The following is a 24211-nucleotide window of genomic DNA, read 5'->3' on the forward strand; positions in this document are numbered from 1 at the left end:
GGGGCAGATAAATGAGGCGCTCGCACTTAGCAGATTCAACCTACTGTGTACAAAAAGCATGAACAGCAGGGTCCTACTGTATAGCAGAAGGAAGTGTATTCAGCGTCCTCTAATAAACCATAACAGAAAAGAGTATGTGTGTATGTGTGTGTGTGTGGTTATTATATGTTTATATCTGAATCTTTGCTGTACATCAGAAGCTAGCACAACATTGTGATAATGATAAAATAAAAATTTTTGCTTGTGGGCCAATAAATGGTGTCACTTCTGTTTCCTTCTCTGATTCTTGGACCTGTGAATCTTGGCTATGCAAGAAGCAGCACCATATTTTGGATGTTCATAGCACATAGAACTTTTTGGGGATCTTTGCCCAGGCGTGCAGGGTATTGCCACCTGGCTGGGGTTCTGGCTGAGGCTTCAAAAGGTCATGCCACTGTTCTATCAAACCAGCTGTTTCAGGATGATACAGATTATAGTAAGACCAGTGAATTCCCTAGGCCGTTGCCACACTTTTTCTTTTTTGTTTTTTGCTGTGAAATGAGTTCCTTGGTCAGCAGCAGGCTTTGTAGAATAATGGGAGAAAGTAGATAAGGCATTCTGTAAGTCTGTGGATAGTTTTGGCAGAAGCATTTTGTGCAGGAAAGGCAAATCTGTATACAGAGTAAATATCTGTTTCAGCTAGAATAAAGCACTGCCCCTTCCATGATAGTGTGTTAATTGCTAAGTCTTGTCTGACTCTCTGTAACCACATGGACTGTAGCTCTCCAGGCTCCAGCTCCTCTGTCTGTAGAATTCTCCAGGCAAGAACACTGGCGTGGGTTGCCACTCCCTTCTCCAGGGGATCCTCCTGACCCAGGGATGAACCTGGGTCTCCCCCACTGCAGGTAGGTTCTTTGCAGTCTGTGCAAAGACAGTATAGAGGTTCCTATATACTGGGGGAGCCAGAAGTCTAGTGTGATCAGCGTGTCGCAGGTAGCTGGCTGACCACCCCGGGCAATAGTGCCACACTGGGGCTCTGTGTAGGTTTCTGTTGCAGGCAGAGTTGGCGCTCAGCAGTGGCAGTAGCCGACTGGCCTTGGTGAGTGGAGGTTCATGCTGCTGACCCCGTGCATGACCTTCATCCCTACCACCGCGGCAGCTTTGTGAGCCCACTGGACACTGATGGGGTTGGCTGGGGAAAGATGCTGACTCGTATCCACAGGATGGTCATCCTGTATTTATATTTCAGTGCAGCCTTTTACACTTGCAAAAACAAGAAAATGATTTGCAACTCCAAGAAATGACTAGAAATCTACCTATTTTTTGGTTTTAATTTTGTTAATTGTTTTAAGAAAGAATTATTAGAGACTTCTGGATATATATAATTATTATAGGAGTTCATCTTGGAGGCTTTGTTAAAAAGCTCAAAGGAAAAGACTTGTGAAGACATAATTCTAAGACTTAAAAATAAGTATAAAAATAATAGATATTCATTGTAAAAATGAAAAATTCAGAAGCACAAAGTTTTTTATATATTATGTTCGCTCATTAAATTGTCCTCTCCTAAATTGTTTCAGTTTACATTCTATTCACAAAAGTGTTTGAGAACATCTGTTTTCCCACATTTGTGCCAACATTGGATGGTAGCACACTTAGTTTTTGCCAGTGTAATAATGAAAAAGAATCTAATTTTATTTCCTCAGTTATAAGTAGGTTTAAGCATATTTTCAAATTTTGAACAGTCTCATATCTTTAACCTGGCTCTTGGTTTTCCTCTTCACTTGGAATATTGTTATTCATTTTTTTCTGAACTTTTACCATTCTTCAAGGCCCATGTCAAAATCTGTTTCTCCATTATTGAATTTTCCTGATAAGCTCAGCCTAAAATGGTATCTCCATCCTTGTATACTTGATGTTTTATTTTCCACTTATCACAGTTTTATACCAGAACTAATGTGTATGATTTTCTTCTTCTAGGATTTCCAAGTTTACAGGATGGCCAAACATTAATGGAAAGAGAAGTGTAAACCTGTCTTCTTTCACTATGGAGGCAAGTTTGGCAGATGGAGAACCTGACCGAACTTTGGTGAGTGATTCAAATACAGCATAATAAGGGACTACCATCTATATTGGGAAGTGTTTGATTTAAGCCATCATTTTATTTTTCAAATGTATTTAAAATGAACTTCCAAAGAAGTTGATATAAAAATTATAGGTAGTTTAAAGCTTGTTGAAGCATAACCCAGTTTTCTGCCATTTCCACCCTATCTCCTACCTCTTTTTCCTTGCTTTCCTGGCCATATAGTAAGACATATTGATACAATAGTTTGTGTTTGTGTTTTCCTCAAGAAACTTTGTCTTATTGAAATCAAGAGGTTATTCACAACTGAGGAAATTAAATGCCTGGCAATCTCAAATTGTGCAACTGTGGACAGAATGAAAGAATTAAGATATATAATCATTAATATATGTTGCCATACATACTCTTTTTATAGAAGTATGAAGATTTAATAAGTATTGCTGCCTGTGATTGGATTGTATTCTGATTAGGTATGGGTGGTGGTTATAAGTGTACCTTCTCCAGTAAGTAAAAAAATAAAAATTAACCTGTGGGGTAAATTAAATGATGCCTTGTCATGCATAGAAACATTTTGCTCAAGGATCATTTCATTTTCATTTTTCTTGTTGCAGTTGTAAAGACGCCATTAAATATTGTTTTACAGACTCTTTATTAGGAATGTTTGTACTACCGAAAGTAAATGTGCCAGCTGTAGCCAGCGTGTAAAGTGTAGCCAGCTGATGGCTCTGTGGCTTGTTAGGTGGTCGATTCTTTGATAGTTACAATATTGAAATAATGCACACGCCAGCTTTTCTTTCATACTGCCGTGAAGTTGAAAGTCACTACTAAATTGAGATGTTTGTGAATTTTAATTTAGTGAATGTTCTTTCAGGCTCCAGTGTAGGATCAGTAATGATTGATAGCAAAATGCAGTTCTGCTTACTTGCGTTAACTTGGTCCCACCCTCTCCTGAATTTCTGGTTCAAACTTGTTTCTTTAATGGTCAGAAAAAGTTAAACTTTAAAATGATAGCTTGTTAATAGAGAATAAAAGGGACATGGACGGAACTTGGTTTATGAGGAAGGTTATTGTAACGCCGATTTTAAATGGAAAACTAATGGTAGGTTATTTTGTTTTCACTATATCTTCAAAAAAAAAAAGATGAAAGCCTTTCTTGGAACATACTATTTACTTTACCATAAATATTTTCTTATGTAAAGACTTATGTAATGGACTTATGTAAAGACTTATGTCTTATGTAATGGACTTCCTGAAGGTTTACTTTTAGCTAAAATATTTTAAATTTTTTGGTTATAAGTATCAGTAATAGCAATTGCTGTTTTCTGGGTAAACACTTTTTCATACTGTCTTCACAACAGCCATTAAAGGTAGATATTTGCTTATCCTCACTTTTAAAGAGGGAAATAGGCTCAGGGAGGTTAATTATCTTCTCTAAAAGCTACAGCTTAACTGATGCAACTGAGGTCTGTCCCTAAATACTTTCCTTTGCCTCTAATATGTTGATTACATCATACCTGTCTTTCTGGATAGAATTGCTTAAAATTTATTGTTATCTTTTTAAACTTAGTGTCTAAGTAAATAGTATTAAATTCTATACCAGAATGTCTGCACTGTACTGCTAAAGTTTAATTCATTTTTTATTCTTAATTCTATTGATATTGAGAGGTTAGAGGAAGTTACTTAAAACTCAGTGAGATCAATTTTCTTCTTCATTGTTTCTTCGGTGAAATATTGTAGCTTATTTTAGAAACAGTAATACCACTGATTTCAGTGTGAACTACTGAAATTTTCTCTATTCGAAACTAATCTTGAGGTCCACCTTTGAGTTATCTATTAATGAAATATCACCTTTGAACTGCATGGCCTCAGCTGGTCAGTTTAGATCTGAGAGAGGTGGGCAGGAACATGGGCTTTGCAGATGTCTGGCTGTGTGTTAAAATCTGAGCTCTGGCACTTAGCTACGTGCTCAGGGTTTCCAGCTTTCCTCAGGTTTTAAATACAGATTAGTAGTAATATCTACTTAATATTTACTTGAGTTTTAATTGACATAATATATCTATAAAATGCCTTTTTACACATCTGTGCACATTTTATAAATATCCAGTAAACAAAAGCTAGTATGGCTATTGTTAACATAACTATTCAGCCTTTTCTCCAAAAAGATAAATAATTAGAGGCAGAACAGGCAACAAAACCTATCTCTAAAAGTCCCAGGCTGTTGAGTAATTTTGGATTTGCACTTTGTCTGAATCTCACTTTTACCATCTAAAATATTGAGGCAACTATTCTACTTCAGTGAAAAATACATGAACAAGAATACTCATCCTGCCTACCTGGGAGGGACAGTGTGATCTAGTGAAACCAGAAAGTTCTTTGAAAATATAAAGCAACATGTCAGTATGTGGTGGCAGTGTTGTATAAAACCTAATTGTGTGCACTAGTTTTTAAGATAGTATTAGTTAGCTTCTTTTGAGTGCAGTCTTTGTGCAAAGTGCTGTGGCCAATGAAGGGGATGTTAAAAGATATAAAATGTAGTCTGTCTGAATTATGTTTGTTTTGAGAAGACTAGATACAGAGATGGATAGATAAGGCAGTAATAAGCATTTTTGAAGTGTCAAATGAGGGACATAAGGCGTAGTTATACAAGTTGTGAAAATTGGGTGGTTGCCGTACACTGGGGTAGTTAGAAAAGGTTTCTTAAGAGAACACAAACTATGAATAGGGTATAGGGGTCACGGGATTGAAAACGAGGAAGGAGAGCATTCTAGGAAGGGAGGATGGCAAGAGGCAAGGCTAAAAGCTGAATTAATTGCACAGGGTTTATTCAGGAGGAAACGCATAGAAAAATTGGAAGGTAATACCGTTTATTCCTTGAAAGGAAAGTTATGACCAACCTAGACAGTATATTAAAAGCAGAGACATTACTTTGTCAACAAAGATCTGTCTAGTCAAGGCTATGGTTTTTCCAGCAGTCATGTATGGATGTGAGAGTTGGACTACAAGGAAAGCTGAGCACTGAAGAACTGATGCTTTTGAACTGTGGTGTTGGAGAAGACTCTTGAGAGTCCCTTGGACTGTAAGGAGATCAAACCAGTCCATCCTAAAGGAGGATCAGTCCTGGGTGTTCATTGGAAGGACTGATGTTGAAGCTGAAACTCCAATACTTTGACCACCTGATGTGAAGAACTGACTCGTTTGAAAAGACCCTGATGCTGGGAAAGATTGAGGGCAGGAGGAGAAGGGGACGACAGAGGATGAGATGGTTGGATGGCATCACCGACTCAATAGACATGGGTTTGGGTAAACTCCAGGAGTTGGTGATGGACAGGGAGGTCTGGCATGCTGCAGTTCATGAGGTCGCAAAGAGTCAGACACGACTGAGCAACTGAACTGAACTGAATGTTGTTTACAAGAATAATGATCAGTGTGGCAGATAGAGACCAAACTTATGGAAGTCTTTGAGTGTCAGACCAGGGATTTTGAACTTGATTCTATAGACAGTGGTATGTCACTGAATAGTTTTATGAAGGTGGACAGGATGAATCTGGAAGCAGGATATGAGATGATTTAGAAGAGTGAGAGATACAGATACTGACTGAGACGACTTGTAGTCTTGGTGGAGGTGGTGAAAGCTGGGACTCAGTTGACTTTAGTGTCCACTTACTCAATTTTCTTCTTCTACATGAGATTATGCTTCCTATTTTTAAAACATTCACTTGCTCATTTATTGTTTATAGTTCTGTTTTTGTGGTAGTGTTGTATGTCTTAAGTAGTAAATACTAAAAAATATGAATTGCATCTTTATACTAAATATACTTCAGAACATGTTTACATTTAATATATGTATTAAAATATTTTGTAAAAGTGCAGAACTCATAACATTTTGGAAATTAACCACTGAGAAATCCTTTAAGTGCAGGGGTCAAATATTTATTAATAGATTGAGGTAAACCAAATAAGTGAAGTAGATTAAAAAAAATTCCTTACATTAAGGAAAGTCCTGTCTTTTGAATGTCTTGTATACTATGCTATTACCAGAGGAAACTATGTTATAAAGTCTCTTAAAGGTCAAGATCTTTTGTTGTATTAAAAAGTGGTTATATAAACAACTTTTTTAGAAGAGAATAAAATTTTAAAAACATGTAGAAATCTTTGTAGTATTATTAGTTAGTTAGTTCAGTTGCTCAGTCGTGTCTGACTCTTTGCGACCCCATGAACCGCAGCACGCCAGGCCTCCCTGTCCATCACCAACTCCTGGAGTTTACTCAAACTCATGTCCATCGAGTTGGTGATGCCATCCAACCATCTCATCCTCTGTTGTCCCCTTCTCCTCCTGCCCCCAATCCCTCCCAGCATCAGGGTCTTTTCCAGTGAGTCAGCTCTTTGCATGAGATGGCCAAAGTATTGGAGCTTGTAGTGTTAACTAGGGACTCTCAATTGAGAAACTTAAGATTCTAATTAAATTGGACACTTTGAGTCATATGCTTTCTGAAGTGGAAACAACTGCGAAGATGATTTAGCTCAGTAATTCTTAGACTGTAGTAAATGAGTAAGTATCTTCTTGAGGGGCCTACAGGTGACCTAGCTTCCTGAAACTTTGAGTTTTATATTTACTAGATGAATTTTTACCGATGACTGTGATTTAGTGCTCATAAAGTAAAATTGGTATTTTATTAGCGTTTACCGAGTGCTTTAAATCATATTCTAAGAAGTATAGCTACTATATATATGGAACATTTGATGACAACATACAGCTTGTGTATGTGGCATGTAAATCAAGGAAACTGCCAATTTTTGGTAACATTAAATATTATTTTTGAGCAGGTCACATATTTTAAATGTTGTTATTTTTATTCTCTTGTTTAAATATAGTTGACTCTTGAATGCTTGGAGGTGGGTTGGGGTAGAGCTTCCGACACTTGATATGGAACCATGGTCCTTTGGTGTCTGCAATTCAGCAAACCACTCATCTGTAGCACTGTGGTACTTACTGCTGAAAAAAGTCTGCCTGTAAGTGGAGCTGTGTAGTTCACACCCACATGTTCAAGGGTCAGCTGTACCATTAATTTAGCTTCTTCATTACCGTTATTGCTTTAGTATACTGTATGTTTTTGTTTGGGGGCTTCCCTGGTATCTCAGATGGTAAAGAATCTGGCTGCAATGAGGGAGACCTGGGTTTGATCCCTGGATTGGAAAGATCTCCTGGATTTATAAGGACAGTATTTTTGGTGCACAGTTTCTCAGTAACTGACCTTTAAGACATTTATGCATTCAAGTCTGATGATAAATTATACACATGTCGATTAATAATCCTCGTAAAGTATTCTTGTACAATGGCACTTGGTTGTTATTAGATCCCCCTTCTCACCCCAAAGTGGAAATGGCGAGAGAAAGGCTGTGAAGTTTCTTGTCTATAATAAATGGGTCACCAAATTTGGTACATATGCTCATCTAATATTTGAATGTGCTTTGAGACGTGCCTGCTAAGTGTTCGGCTAATGCTTATATACTTCACGATTGCCTCATAGAGGCCTTTTCTTTTCATCTTTAACAAAGATTATGCTATCAGCAGAGCCTTTTGCAAACCTCTGAGTCCTGTGGCTACTTTCCCCCCTTAGTCTTTGTGGGAAACTTTTAGGAATCAGTTAGTCTAATAGTCTGTCTAACCTAAGGATTCTGTCCACAGTATCCCCTGACAGGAGGTCATCAGGCCTCGGCATGCACTCATGTAGTTATAGGAAGCTCTGTTTCTCAAAAGGTAGCTCAAGTCATTGTGCTAGTTTCCTTGTTGCTACAGGTTACCACAAATTTAGTCTTAAAACAGCAGTAACTGATCATCTTAGAGTTCTGGATATTAGAAGTCTAAAAAGATGTTGTGCTCGTTCTGGAGGCTTTGAGGGGACTGTCCGTTTCTTTTTGTCGACGTCTGGAGGTAGCAGTCTTCGTTGACTCGCGGCTTCTTCCTCCCGTTCAGCCTCTGGCCTTTGCTGTCACGCCTCCTGCCACACTCACCTTCTTGGCTCCTTCTTGTCAGGACCCTTGGGTTACTTTGGGTCCACTCAGGTAATCCAGGATAACTGCTCTATCTCAAGATTCTTAACTTAATCACATCTGCAAAGTCCTTTGCCTCATGTAAAGTAACATTCACAGATCCTAAGGCTTCTAAACATTCACAGATTCTACTATCTTTTTTTGTTGTCTTTTTTTTTTTTTGGCAGCTCAGCTTGTGGGATTTTAGTTTCCTGACCAGGGATTGAGCCCTTAGCAGTGCGAGCACGCAGTCCTAACCATTGGATTGCCAGGGAATTCCCGGGATGTGGACGTTTCTGGGAGGCCATTATTCTGCCTACCACTGTCATCGTACTAACCTCTGGTGCATCCCAGCCTAATGATGTGGGTCCTATTGCAAATAATCCGAAATCAGGTAGTCTGGTGGGGCATCTCACCTAAGGAATTGCCAGTTAGATTAAGGTCCTGAATTAGGTAAATTCTTAGGTGGCAGAGATCTTCTTATGTAAAATAATAAAATAACTAGAAATTTTAGTCAGCAATTTATTACCTACATACTCATTGTCTTTTATATTAAAATAGTTTCATCTTCCTAACAACCATTTGCTAACCGTAACAGTTTAATTGCACATACAAGAATGATAATAGAGACCTCCTTGTGGTCTCTACATTATGTGAGTTTTGAGTGCATTCGTGTGCTTGCCTGTGCTGGGTCTCCCTCGCCACGTGAGGGCTTTCTCTCGTGGCGGTTGGGGCCGCTCTCTGGCTGCGGCGGGAGCTTCTCTCGTTGCAGAGCATGGGCTCCAGGGTGCGTGGGCTTCAGTAACTGTGGTCCATGGGCTTAGCTGCCCCACGGCATGTGGGATCTTCTCGGACCAGGTGCCCTGCACCAGCAGGCGGATTCTTCACCACTGGGCCAGTAGGGAGCGCCCTCAAACATGCTTAAAAAATAAGAGAAACTAGTACAATGAATCCTAATGTGCCCATCACTAATCCTCAGCATTATTAGTTCAGGTCAGTCTTGTTCATGTATACCCCTGCCTTCCCACCCCATTTTTTTTTTTTTTGAGAACATCCCATATGTATCATTTTATTTATAAGTATTTCAGTATAATCTCTAAAATATAAAGACTTTTCTTAAAAACTTTAACCATAAATACCATTCTTACTCTAAAAAAGTAATTCTTTAATATCAAATATTTAGTTAATGCTTAAATTTGGTTTTATTGTCATTATACTGGGCTTGGTTGATAAGTCACTTTGTCTTTTTTAATCTTTTAAGTTTCTCCTGCATCTGTTTTTGATTCTTCCTTTTCAGTTTTAATTTTTGTTTTCAATTTATTGAAGAAATAAGGTAGTTCGTCCTGTAGGTTTCCCACAATCTGGATTTTCCCCCATGGTCATTGTTTAATGTGTTCTTCAGTTACTTATTTCTTGCAAATTGGTCAGTAGACAGTTTTAACCTGAGGCTTGCACAGATTCAGGTTCAGGTTTTTTTTTGACAAGAATAATTCATTGATGGTATTGTGTATTACCGTCAGGAGGCATATAATTCATTTTCATTTGTCCAGTATGTAAATACATTTAATCTTTTTTGACTATAAAAAATAACACATACCAATGTGGCATATTTAAGCAATAAATAAAAATATAATAAAATTTATTTTCTAGAGATAACCACTGTTATTATTTTGGTGGCCTCTTTCCTAAGTGTATTCATGTGTATATCTTACACATGAGGTTTTATAAGTGGGGTCATAGCATACAAATTTATGTATCAGTACCTTAAAAAAATTTTATGGCCATTGATGATCATCACTTAGATCTGTTAATTCAATAGGAGCATAAATTAATAGCAGTAGTTAAATATACTTAAATATTTGTAATGTTTGAACTGCCCAAGTAGGAAAATATTACTCGGTATTTTCTGTTGTTTGAGTGCTTAGATTCTTAGTATGTCTTCCTTTTTTTTCTTTTTTTTGACTTTTAAAAGTTATCCTTGATTCTCTTATAAGTTGAATAATGTAAACATTTTCCAGGTATATGATGGGACTCTTAAAATGTTTGGGGAGCTAAATTGAAGAAAGGGTTAACTCTGAAAAAGTAGAAGAAATAGCCAGTGTTTTATACAGTACTCCAGCAGAAATTCCAAGTCAGAAATCTTTTGTATTTCCATTATGTTTGGAGATTTTCTCAGTGTGTTCCCAGGACTTTGGAACTCAAGATCTTTTCAGAGAGTCTGTGAGGTCTAAGTTGTTTCTGTAGTAATACCGTGGTACTTGATGTTATTTGCTTTGTTTCTCATTCTCCTGAATGTATAGTGCACTTTTTACCCAAGACTGCATGAAAGGTGATGTCATTGCTCTGCTGGCTAATGGAGTGTATGCTTGTGTATTCTTGTGTTTTCAGATTTTCTTCGTTTAATTTTTTTCCTAAGCAGTGGTTTTTTAATTTAAACAAACTTCATTTTTTTATAAGAGTTTTAGGCTTACAGAAAAATTGTGAATGTAGTAAAGAATTCCATATAGCTTGTACTCAGTTTCCTTCCTCTATTATTAACATAATAGTATGGTACATTTGATACAATTAATGAATCCATACTGATACATTATTACCTGAGGTCCATATTTTGCTCTTTGTTTCAGATTTCCTTAGTTTTTACCTAATATTCTTTTTCTATGTGTGTGAATCCCATCAGGTAGCACTTTACATTTAGTCATCACATCTCCATAAGGTCCTCTTAGCAGTTAAAATTGCTTAGAGTTTACTTGTTTTTGATAATCTTGACATTTTTGAGGCATTCTAGTCAGATATTTTGAGTGTCACTCAACTAGGATTTGTCTGATACTTTTCTCATGATTAGACTGGGTTTTGGGGAGGAGACTACAGAAGTAAAATGCCATTTCATCACATGATTATGGAAAAGTATGTAAACTATCAACTTGGCTTATCACTGACATTGCCCGTGATCAGCTAGCAAAGATAGTGAATTTCTCACTTTTAATTTCTAATTCAGCAAATATGAATAGGTATAATCCATATAAACAGCAATTCTTTGGAGTCTTTGGCAATTTCTAGGAGTATAGAGGGATCTGGAGATAGTAAAGTTTGTTAACAGAATTTTAGAACCAGAAGTTAATTGCAGTAATGTCTGAACATACTGGTAGCAATGTTTTAGGATAAAGTTTTGGAAATAGGCTAGGTCTGAAGAAGAAGCTTGGAAGTTGTCTGAGTAAAGGTAGCAGATGAGCCTTGAGTATGAATGGAACCTGCGGTAAGAGAGCAGATAGAAAGAAAACCACAGGTAGTGGGGGACTGGGCGCTGGTGAAGCTCGCGAGTTTTACTGGACGGAGGACAGAGTGGAGGTGGGACATCAGAAAGGAAGCCAGAACGGCAGAGTGTTTTAGAAACTAAAGCAAGAGAGGGCTGGCCTGGTGGGAAGCCTGATATAATTAAACATATGCGAGGAGGCCCCAAAACACGCCAGAGAAGACTTGACAGATTGGTAGACTGATTGTAATTTCCTGAAGTCTCGGAATTTTTATTTTTAAAGGTTTAGTTTCAGTGTAAACATACAATTGATCTTTTTTTTTTTTTTCTTTTTTTTTGCCACTTTTTAAACGATTAATGAAGCACTTAATTCCTTCAATAAACTCTGAGTGCTCTCCAGATTCAGATTCAGGTATACAAAGTTAAATCACTCCTGAGAAAATTTGTCTTTTTTTTAGATCTTGCCATATTCAGAAGTTGCTGAAGTTCAAGAGACAGTGAGTAATACATGGTGCCATGTTCAAAATGTTAACATTTTTGTATTTTTTTAGGATTTCAAGTTAGATTCTTAAAATGCATTTTCTACTATGTTTAATCTTAGATGATTATGTTATTATAAAAAGTAGCTAATGTAAATTGAAAAGCTTACTTTAAAAATTGCATTTTCATTTGCCCAATATGTAAATACATTTAATCTTTTTTGATTATAAAAATAATACATAACAATGTGGCATAATTAAACACTAAAGAAAAATATAGTAAATAAAATTTATTTTCTAGAGATAACCACTGTTGTTTTTTGGTGGCCTCTTTCTTACGTGCTCAGGTGTCAGGGCTTCTCTGATAGCTCAGTTGGTAAATAATCCACCTGCAATGCAGGAGACCCTGGTTAGATCCCTGGATTGGTCAGATCCGCTGGAGAAAGTATAGGCTACACACTCCAGTATTCTTGGGCTTCCCTTGTGACTCAGCTGGTAAAGAATCCGGCTGCAATGCGGGAGACCTAGGTTTGATCCCTGGATTGGGAAGATTCCCTGGAGAAGGGAAAGGATACCCACCCCAGTATCCTGGCCTGGAGAATTACATGGACTGTATAGTCCATGGGGTCGCAAAGAGTCAGACACAACTGAGTGACTTTCACTTCTTCAGTGTATTCACGTGTATATCTTACACATGAAATTTTATAAAAGTGGGGTCATATCATACAAATTTCTGTTTCACTGCTTTAAGAAAAATTTATTTTACCAAAGTATAGTTGATTTACACTGTTGTGTTAATTTCTGCTGTACAGCAAAGTGATTCAGTATGACCTACTTTTAAAAGCCAATATGTAATGGATGTTTTTCAGTCCCTGAAAAAATAAAACCAAACTATAATGACTACATAGTATTTTATTATGTGAATATATTATTATTTATTTAATTCCATGTTTTAAGTATATCATTTACCCTAAATGATGTGATAAATATCTTTGAACACATCTTTTTAAACATTTTGAATTAGTATGCATTCCTAGTAGTGGAATTGCTGTATCAAAAATGCAACTGCCTGGCAGAACGGATCATATTCTCTAACAGTGATAAACTCTAGTCCCAGAAAAATATTCCCTTAAAATCTCTCCTGCAAAACTCAGGAATAAAATATGGACATGTGTGTTTTGCAGATGATTGTAGGAATATGAAAAAATTCATTTAAGTGTAATGAGTCCTGTTTATAGGACAAAAAGATTTCAACTGCATAGTATATTTCCCACTAAAGTTGCTTACTCTAAGAGCCGAAGATAACGCTAAAGAGAGCAGTCTTAAGATGCTTTATATACCCCTTCTTTGGAGTTGTGGCTTCTGAGAGCCCACTGAAGCAGGATCGCTTCTATGAGTGCAACTTGATCAGCAGTATTGGGGAAAGAGGTGCCATCTGCTTGCAAGTTTATTTTGAACTCTACTCATACCAGTGGTTGATAAGCTATTTGGACTTTCTCTTAAGCTCAACAGATTTTTTGTTGTTTTGTTGTTTAGTCACTAAATCATGTTTGATTCTTTTGCGACCCATGGACTGTTGCCTGCCAGGCTTCTCTGTCCGTAGGATTTTCCAGGCAAATTTAAGTCAAATCGATAAAGGAGGGAGGTGCTGTGCTAAAGGCAATGGAATCAAGCCATAGATCTCTTGGTATTGTTTCTGTATTGTATTTAGAGAGAGTGGCCGTCTGTCCTCGATTGTTTAGGACTGAGTGGTTTCTCAGAATGAAGGGTACGATTATGAATTTCTACTTCTCCCTTTGTATTTCTTAAAGATTGCAAATTTTATGCTAATTATGGATGACACGGCAAATACTTAGAAATATATTAAAATAAAATCACATTTTTTTGCATTGTGCTCTTTTCCTGAAATTTTAAAACTAAAATCAGTAAAGATTTAGATAATGGCTATATTTCATTCTTTAAAGTACTGTTAGTATATACTATGTATACAATATACTAATGAATTCTAAATTAACAAATTCTAGGCATTTTACTCTTTTATTATTTGTCAGCTAATGCTTTCTGCTGAAGTAGAGAATTTATTTATATGATAAAAAACATTGAGATGATGACTGTGTGGACATTGTTCAGAGGATGATGGTAAACATGCTGAGTTGCTCAGAGAGAGGACATTGTTCTATCATACCTTAGTGGTCTTTTTCTGAACGAGCTGAGAAGTTCCTAGATTCTTTTGAAATTTTAGTAGTATTTTGGTTCTCTTAACAAAAGCCAAGAAGAGTGGCTAGTTTTTTATTTTTTGAATTACCTTAAAAGGTACTTGTACAGAGCATTTCAACATCAGTATTTTCATATTGTCTTTATTTGTGTGTTACACAACATGGAACTGCACAACTTAAGCCCAAGTCCTAAAAGCAGTAAGAATAAGAAGTGTAGTGTGTAGAAGTCTTCAGTTATGTCAGTTACTTGGTAAAATTAATATGTAATCTTTAATAATATCTCATTTCCCAATTAGCGTCACTTGCAAATAATTCTGAGAGATGATTTCACTCGCGTCTCAGTCTAGCGCCTTTTTATCTACGTCACATCCCCTGGGAAAGGTTTCTGAAGTGGCCCTCATTTTTCCTTGTGTCTTCTGCTTCTGTTTGTAATGTTTCAGAGTGGCTCTTGGTTCTGTTGCTGTTCCATTATAATACAAGTTTTCTGGTGCCTGTTTCTGGTGCGTTTTCTAATCTCCTGTGATGAAGCCATTCAGATCATATACCCTAACTCTCACACATACATAATTTATACTATTCCTAGACCATTCCCTATACATGTACATGGACATGCAGGTCTGCATGTCCAACTGCCTACTTGATATTTTGACTTGGATGTCTGACAGACGTTTTAAACTTAACCTGTTCCAAACTGAGAGACAGTTGGCCCTCCATATAAAACTGAGGGTTCTACATCCATGGATCCAGCCATCTGCAGTTGGAAAATATTTGGGGGGAAAAATTCCAGAAAGTCCCAAAAAGTAAAACTTGAACTTCCCACATGCTAGCAGCTATTTATATAGCATTTTCATTGTATTTACAACTGTTGACTTAGTATTAACTTTGTATTGGATATTATAAGTAATCTAGAGGTGATATAAAGTATATAGGAGGATGTACATGGGTTATATGCAAATATTGCACTATTTTAAATAAGGGACTTGAGCATCCACAGATTTTGGTATTGCTCTGGGATGGGGGTGGGGGGTGTTTTGGAACCAGTAACCTCTGGATACCAAGGGATGATTGTAGTTACATTTCTCCCTGTAAATGAGCGTGTCCTACCATCTTTTCCATCTCAGATGATGGCAGTTCCATCCTTCCAGGTGCTCAAAGTCCAACACTCGACTTGATTTTGATTCCTTTTTTCTTTTACCTCATACGTGGCCTATTTGGAAATTCTGTTGACCTCACCTTCAAGATATATTTAGAATTTCACTACTTCTCATCCCTCTCACTGCTCCCGTCATGGTCCAAGTTTCCACCATCTCTCCCCTGTGATACTGCTGTAACTTCTGAACTGATAGTGCCCCTACGCCCCTGACCTGTTCTCAGCACAGCAGCTGGGGCAGCCCTGTTACAGCGTTCTCGTATACGGCACTCCCTTTCTCAGAGCCGTCCAGGGGCTTCCCAACTCACCCAGAATAAAACAGAAAGTCTTGACTGGGTCCCGTCAAGTCCTGCAGCCGTTTCCTTCTTTGACTGCATCCCCCACTCTCCTACTTGCATGTATTCCACTCCTCTGACCTGTTCTCCAAACACTCCAGACTTGCTCCCATCCAAGTCCTCTACTCTCGTCTTGATCTTCCTGCTCCCTGGAATACTCTTCCCCTTATGTCCTTATGGGAAGTTTCTTCATTTTATTCAGTCAACTTTGTAGTGAAGCCTCCCTAGGCCACCCTGTATAAAACTTTCTCCATCTTCCCTAACATTTTATATGTCTTCATTTTCTGCTTATTTTTTCCTTAGTGTTTATACTATATAATATACAACAAAATTTTACTTGTTTATTATGTTATTGTTTATCTTTCCCACTAAATGTAACTCCCACAAGGGCAGAATTTTTGTTGTTTACTGCTCTATTCCTCTAAAGTGATACCTGTCTATATAGTAGGTACTGAGTGAATATTTGGGTGGGTGGATCCATGGATAGATGATAGATCAATGAGAAGAGTAGATGGTGCTTCCTTTGATTATTTTCCAGTGCCTCAGTCTGAAAAAAATACTGGGTTAGTCCGATAGAATCAGGTTTATATGACACAGGTATGCCTGAGCAAATACTTTGGAAAACATAGTTTGAAGTAAGTTATTCAGAAGTTGCTTATATGCTAAGGGTTTTTTTCTGCGAGTAAAAATGAAAAGCGTTGACAGAGTGCGCAGATGACATAGTGCTTTTAATCAACATAATTTAAGAACTATATACAGCTCTACAGTGAAATGGAGCTTAATCTTTTATTCTAAGTAGAACACCAGCTTGAGAACTTCAAATGTGACTGGCCCTGTGAAAGTAAATACTCTTGGCTGTGTATATATGGTTAGAACCATTGCTTTCCTTTAGGAAGTTACTGGTCAATCTAGGGAAGCTGATAATTATTTGTATCAATACAGGAAGATTTTCCCAAAGATGTCTATGAAGCATTTGTAAAGTATGCCATAGTTGTCTCTGTCAGTTTCCTAACCTCCTTCAGTTTTCCAGTATTGTCTTAGTTATTGATATGTAACAAATCATCCCCAAATTAAGTGGTAGAAAACAAGCGTTTAATACCGTACAGTTTCTGTGAGTAAGGAATCTGAGAACATCTAGCTGTTTCTAGTTCAAAACCTTTCCTGTGGTCAAGAGCTAGGGAAGGAGCTGCTGCTAAGGGTGTCAGGGGAGACGGAAGAGCCCCTTCCCAGCTCACGTAAGGCTTGTCAGACTGCAGTTCCTTTCATTTTTGGGCCTTTCTACACGATCGCCTCGTGACTCAGTGGCTGGTTTTCCCCAAGATGATCTGTCTGGGGGAGAGAGCGAGAGGAGAGAAAGAGACCTCAAACAAAATGGAAGTCATAGTCTTGTTACAGTCTGATTTTGGAAATGACATTTTCACTTCTGCTGTATTCTCTTTATTAGAAGCAATTCAGCACATCCAGTATATACTCAAAGAGAAGGAATTATACACCAAAAAGTGGGGATCACTGGGGTCATTTTAGAAGTTGCCTGCCACAGATGTTTTAATCTCTCCACATGCTTGCTAGCTATAATAACATGGCCATTTCAGTAATAAGAATTTGAGCACGATTACTTCATTGTCCCTAAAGCTGTATTTTTTTTTTTTTTAGTTTTATCAGTGAAACTGAAATGCGTGAATGAGCTTAAATGGGAAGCTATCGAAAAATAAATAAAGCAAATGCCTTTAGAGGCATTAGAACATAATTTTGCGCATTGTGAAATCACCTTCACTTAGGAAAGTAGCAGGGCCAAGCTTATTTTCCCTCTGGGAGTCAACAGAAACCCAAAGCAAACAACTGCAAGTTTTTTGGAGGGTGAACGCAAAACCAGTTAAGACTTCCCGTTTCCTTTAAATAAGACCAAACAATAATGTCATCAGTGGGGGTTATTTGTTTTTGTTGTTGCTTTAGTTCTGATACAGATCCACGCTTGGTATTTGAAATGAAGGGAAGAAAACCAAGGACTCTTTTCTTGCCAAGGGAGACCAAAACACTTGTCTGTAGGTGACGTTTAGTGTCATATTGTTTATTAAAATAGTTACTAGAGAAACAGTCAGCAGTCTTTTTCCTGTTTCTTTTGGTTGATTGCAAGTTAATCATTCAAGAATTTGATCTTCTATCTTCCTGGAGACTAGTAGCTCTAGATGATATGCTTGATACTAGTGGATCCTAGGAAAGTTTTGTCTAACTTAACTTTATTGTTCTTCTCTTTGGTTTTTTGCCATTTGAGAAAAAAATTTCTTCCACTTTATTGATGTCTCTTTATAAAAGCTCTTTGCACAATGCTTGACATAAGTGCTCAGTAAACTGCTTGCTTCTTCTTGTAGAAGAAACAGACTGAATTTCTACATAGTGTTAAGTGTTTTCATGGCATGCAGAGAACTAATATTTAATAGTGCATGCGTGTTGCATATTTTTATGCCACTTGAATTTAAAGGATGAATAACTTTTGGCTGTCCTTTGCATTTCTAAATGATTTTTTAATCACTCCTAACCCATACCTTGAATCCTAATTGGAAGTAATTTTTCACTTGTGTAATTTTCAAAACAAAATACTTGAGTGATTTCATTTTTCTCTTTCCACCTTCATTTTCCAAAATTAGAACAAACATTAAATAATGCCTAAGACAAGGTCTTTTTATGCGTGGAAAAGAAAATTCCTTGCAAATTATGATTATTAGCATGTGCTTTCTCCTTATAAACTAATGCCGTTTTCCTTGTCCTTTTGTTTCACTGCTGCTTCAATCCTGATACACTTTGCTTCTTCCTGGTTTGGATTCTATTTGTTTGCTGCTCAATTATCCTGCATTAAAAGCTTCTTGGTGATAGCAAAGATGTCCTTGGGCCATCAAGTAAGTAGTTAAAAGTTTGAATGGCATGTTTGCAGACGTGATAATATTTTGATGTTGTACTAACAAAAGGTATATGGTATTTCCGTTTTGTTTATTAAGTCTTCTACTGTGTTTCCAGGCATTGAAATATAAAGAATATAAATGATCAGTCAGTACCCATCTGTTGTCAGTGTCCATCTGAGATTAATAGTGTTTGTGTACTTACATCTTAATTATCTAAAGATGGATTGTTTACTTAGTTATCTAATTTACCGCTTATAAATTCTTAATTCCTAAATCATGAACTAATACTTTTTTATAGTATCCTTTCTACAATCATCACAAAGCACAGATCAGACTACTCTGAGGCTGGACAAGGTATAACAAATTCACTGCCATATGAATTGAGAAATACTGTTTTATTTTTGTCAGAACTTTTATATAATAGATAATCTGGTTATGAGAAAAATTATTTTTACTTTGGTAATTTCATAAGTGAAGCCTGTTTTATCTAGGAATTTAGAAGCTACATCCTTTAAATTTATGTTTTGAAAAACCTGTTTTTGACTAGATACTATGCTAGCTTTGGAGAATGCACAATGAATAAAACATGTGCGTTGGCCTTAAGGATCATTACATACTAGTAGGAGAGTTAGACGCGTGAATACATAATTTCAAAGCTTTGTGACATATTAAATGTACTGATGTGAATGAAACTTCAGAGATCATTTAAATAAAGCATTAGTTTTTGTAGATAAAGAGTCTGAAGCTAAGATCTTAACTATACCCAAGGAGTTAGAATTGGTTACTAGTTTACTAGTCATCTTCTGGTTTTCAAAAATCAGAATAAAGCTATCATTTCACTGAATTAAGTCTAACCAGATAATTAAAATATTGCTGCATTATAAATCAAAGGTTTTAACTTTATTCAAGACCCGTGTGGGAATTATATTGATTCAGGAAGTTTTCGTATTTATTCCTAAATAATTGTGTGACTGTTGCAAGTCAGTTCACTGCTTTGGGGCTCATTTTCCTCATTGGTTGGACCTAGCGAGATAATGGCAGCATCTCTTCTAGTTGTAAAATACTTTGGTCTAGATCAGTTACTGTTTGTCTCAAATAATGGATGTAGTATGTTTATAATTTTGTATTCTAAAGAGAGAAGTAATTTAAAGTAATATGCTAAAATTCCATTTTTATTCTAATTGTAACAATTCATAGTATTGAGTAGTTCATAGCGTTATTAGAGTAGTAAAATTTTAAAGTAGACCCTTCGATGTTCACCTAAAACTACCACAACGTTAATTGGATATCCCCCAATACAAAACAAAAAACTAAAAAAAAATTTTTGAAGTAAAAAAAGTATATGCATCCCAAAACGTTTTTGTTTTCTTGTTCAGTCTTACTTATGATACCTGGTAGATATTTTTAATGCATTTTTCAGTTACTTTAATTATCTCATGTATTTAGATGTTGACTTACGTGAACTTACTGTCATTGCTGAACTTTAGAAATAGAATTGCATTTTTAATATCAGTTGAAGTGGTTCTTCTTAGGACCTGGGTTTTATAAATGGGGGTCTTTAATTTCTACTTGAAATAGAAGACATTTATTATAGTTATATATTTTAAGCACATATGAACTAAAATATATAACGTATATTAGAGGTGAGTTTATATTGTAGTTTATATATTAGAGTTTGTGTTGTACTCTGCCAACTATTAGAAGACTGTGGCTGTGTTATTTACTATAGACCATATATCATTTTGAGTGAAATGTAATTCTATTTAGTACTTCATTAGGATCTATACTACTGAGTGAAAAAACTATAAAGATACATAGCAACATATTTAAATTACTAATGTATTTGAGAAAAGGTATACCATCTTCTCTGTAAGGGGATATTTAGGATTTCCTTTAAGACGTTATTTATGACTTTAAAAAGCTTAACTTCTTTTTAGTAGTTTTTACTTAGATTAAGGGCGAGAACCAGACTTTGAAGCTTGTAAAATTCTCCTGACTTTGTATTGATGAGTTAAATTTGGAAAGTGAAGAATGGTAGTTACAGAATCATATCCTCCTTAAAAGTGACTGCTGGTTTGTTAATTATATTACTATGAATGATCCCAGTGTGATTAATTTCTATCTTAATATGGTATTCAGCAAAGTAGGCTGTTTTGCTTCTCTTTGTTTTACTTTCGTTATGAAGTGGGACCAGAAGAAGGCACTCTAATGCTGTCTCTAGACAGGGAGGCAGTTGGTTAAATTACCAGAAGCTGTTTTGGATCCTGTAGTGATTCATTGGTCAAATATTGATCCAGGCATTTAGCAAGTATTTATTGTCAATATTATGCCAAAGAATACAAGTGAGAAAAAGGTCATGACTTTCCCTGAGTTTATAAGCAAATGTTCTAGTAGTGTGCAAATGATGCAGGGCATCAAAATGATTTTTATATTATGCAAATTTTCTGTATAATGTTTGTGAATGATGTAAGAAAAAACAAATAGAAAAATAGGCTTTCTGGTTTTTGTAAGGAGATATACTCCGTATGTTGCTATTTCTACAACTCCTCTCATTTCAAGGTTATCAAAATTATAAACAGTAATACCTCAGTCAGTAAGGAGTTAGCAAGAGGTGAATAGAACTAAATTTGCACTTGTATTTCTTCTTTATGTAGTCAAGTTATTTAAGACTTATATACATGTGTCTTTCTGATGGAATACTAAAGCATGCTTTAATTCTGTTAGCTGTTCTCGTAATGTATTTAATATTTATTTATCTATTGGTCCGCACTGAGTCTTAGCTGAGGCATGCACGCTCTTAGTTGCTTGCATGTGGGATCCAGTTTTCTGACCAAGCATTGAACCCGGGCCCCCTGCTTTGGGAGTGTGGAGTCTTAGCCCCTGGCCCACCAGGGAAGCCCCTTTCTGATGTGTTTAAACTAGCCTTAAATGTACTGATACTACGAAAGATTATATGAAGCACGTGTGAATTATGACGTGTATGCAAACAGTGAGTACACACTGAACCCACTACTCACTTAGGAACTTGAATCTCACAGATGTCTCGTGTCTGCCTGTCCTCCCAGGGTGGTGATTAATCTGTTGTTGTTGTTGTTTATTCATTGCTTTCTCAAAACTATATTTTTTTGGTTATTTTTAGGTTACATATGTATCAGTAGGTTTTTAATTTCACAAGAATGGTGTCATGCTATCTGTCATCTTCTACAACTTGTTTTCTGTAGTTAACATTGTGTTTCCAAGTTTGAGCCATGTTCCTGGGTATAGATAAAGATCATCTATTTTTTTTTTTAATATTTTTTTTTTAATTAGTTGGAGGCTAATTACTTTACAATATTGTAGTGGTTTTTGTTATACATTGACATAAATCAGCCATGGATTTACATGTATTTCCCATCCTGATCCCCCCTCCCACCTCCCTCTCTACCCGATCCCTCTGGGTCTTCCCAGTGCACCAGGCCCGAGCACTTGTCTCATGCATCCAACCTGGGCTGGTGGTCTGTTTCACCCTAGATAATATACATGTTTCGATGCTGTTCTCTTGAAACATCCCACCCTCGCCTTCTCCCACAGAGTCCAAAAGTCTGTTCTGTACATTTGTGTCTTTTTTTCTGTTTTGCATGTAGGGTTATCATTACCATCTTTCTAAATTCCATATATATGTGTTAGTATACTGTAATGGTCTTAGATAAAGACCGTCTACTTTTACTGCTACATACTATTCCATTATATCCGTATACCACAGTATATGAATCAATATTGTTTCCAGTTTATGAATATTTATTTTGATTTTTGCTATTATGAACAGTGTTGCTATGAACAATTTTATTCTTGTCTTTTGGTGTACACGTATAAGACTATTTCCAGGTATAAAGCTAACAGTGGAATTTTTGGACCCATTAGAATATGCCAAAATTCAATGTTATAAGACCTAAGTGGTTTTCCAAAGTGCTTGTATCAGTTCATACTCTATCAGCAATGCTTATGTTGGCTCGCTGACCCTATCCTTGCCATCATTGGATAGTATCAGACTTACTAATTTTTTTCAGTTTTACTGAGTGTAAAATATTTATTTCATTTTGATCTTGATTTGTTTTTTTTCCTTATTACTAAGGAGGATCAAAATCTTTTTGTATATTTATGGGCCATTTGCATTTCTTCTTCCATAAACTAATTGTTCATGTTTTCCTACCACTTTTCTTTAATTAAAAAAATTAATTGATGTTTAATTGACATAAAACATTGTATTAGTTTCCAGTGTGCAATATAATGATTCCATATTTGTATATATTATGAAGTGATAATCACAGTAAATTTACTTAGCATCCATCACCATAGATTGTTACAGAGTTTTTTTTTTCTTATGATGACAGCTTTTAAAACATACTCTCCTAATAACCTATAATGGAGAAGAATCTGAAAAAGAATACAGATATATACTGAGGCGCTTTGCTGTTCACCTGAAACATTGTAAATCAGCTTTGCTTCAGTTACCAGCCGAGCCACAGGGAAGCTCCCCTGGTAGCCTAGCTGATAAAGAATCCGCCTACAATGCAGGGAACCCTGATTTGATTCCTGGGTTGGGAAGGTCCGCTGTAGAAGGAATAGGCTACCCACTCTAGGGATAGGCTACCCACTGCAGTATTCTTGGGCTTCCCTGGTGGCTCAGCTGGTGAAGAATCCGCCTGCAATGTGGGAGACCTGGGTTTGCTCTGTGGATTGGGAAGATGCCCTGGAGAAGGGAAAGCTTACCTACCCACTCCAGTATTCTGGCCTGGAGGATACCCAGGACTGTATAGTCCATGGGGCTGCAAATAGTCGAACATAACTGAGTGACTTTCACTCTCACACTTCAATTAAAAAAAAGATTTACTATCTTGGCATATTTCAGATATGCAGTACAGTTTTAACTCTAGTTGCCATACGGTACATTACATCCACATGACTTCTTTATTTCATAACTGGGAGTTTGTACTTTTTGACCCATTTTGCACAACCACAACCCCATCCCCCTCTCTGGCAAACCACCAATTTGTTCTCTGTATCTGTGAGCTCAGTTTTATGACTGAGTTGTATCCCACTGAATATATATACACCACATTTTCTTTACCCATTCTTCCATTGACGGATATTTAGGTTGTTTCCATATCTTGGCAGTTGTAAATAATGCTACAATGAACATGGACTGCATGTATCTTTTTCAAATTAGGGTTCTCATTTCATTTGGATAAATACCCAGAAGTAGAGCTGGTGGATTATATTGTAGTTTTAGGTTTACTTTTTGAGGAACCTCCATACTATTTTCCATAATGCCTGTACCAGTGTACATTCCCACCAACAGTGCTTAAGGGTTGCCTTATCACTGCATCCTCCTCAATACTTATCTTTTTAATAATAGCAATTTTACCAGGTGGGAAGTGATACTTCACTGTGCTTTTGATTTGCATTTCCCTGATGAATAGTAATGTTGATCATATTTTCATGTATACTTTGACTATTGAGCTATGAGAGTTCTTTATATGTTTTGGATATTAACCCCTTATCAGATACACTATTTGCAAGCATTTTATGCCATTCATTGTATTGATGGTTTCCTTTGCTGTGCAGAAATGTTTTAGTCTGATATAGTTTCAGTTCTTTATTTTTGCCTTTATTGTCTTTTGGTGTCAAATCTAAAAGAATCATTGCCAAGACTGATGTCAGGGAGCTCACTTCTAGTTTTCTTCTAGGAATTTTATATCTTCAGGTCTTACATTTGAGGCTTTAAGCCATTTTGAGTTAATTTTCTTTGTAACAGC

At 36.5% G+C, this 24211-nt stretch overlaps 1 protein-coding gene across 4 annotated transcripts in view; it reads left to right on the plus strand.

Moving 5' to 3' along the window:
• OSBPL8 (oxysterol binding protein like 8) overlaps positions 1-24211 on the plus strand; it is a 162231-nt gene that overhangs the window by 58743 nt on the left and 79277 nt on the right. For 2 of the 4 annotated variants that reach the window (XM_043447260.1, XM_043447262.1), the window contains exon 1: positions 1957-2065. Coding sequence is in view for 1 of the 4 variants with exons in the window: in XM_043447259.1 (XP_043303194.1) it covers positions 2024-2065; positions 18377-18413 (79 nt within the window). In the remaining 3 variants the exon portion in view is untranslated. Of the gene's footprint in view, positions 1-1956; positions 2066-11797; positions 11837-18376; positions 18414-24211 lie in introns of those variants that run through there. The other 2 variants (XM_043447259.1, XM_043447261.1) reach the window with 2 other exon arrangements.

Source organism: Cervus canadensis, chromosome 25 (genome assembly GCF_019320065.1).
Source record: "Cervus canadensis isolate Bull #8, Minnesota chromosome 25, ASM1932006v1, whole genome shotgun sequence".
In the NCBI taxonomy this organism is placed as follows: domain Eukaryota; kingdom Metazoa; phylum Chordata; class Mammalia; order Artiodactyla; family Cervidae; genus Cervus; species Cervus canadensis.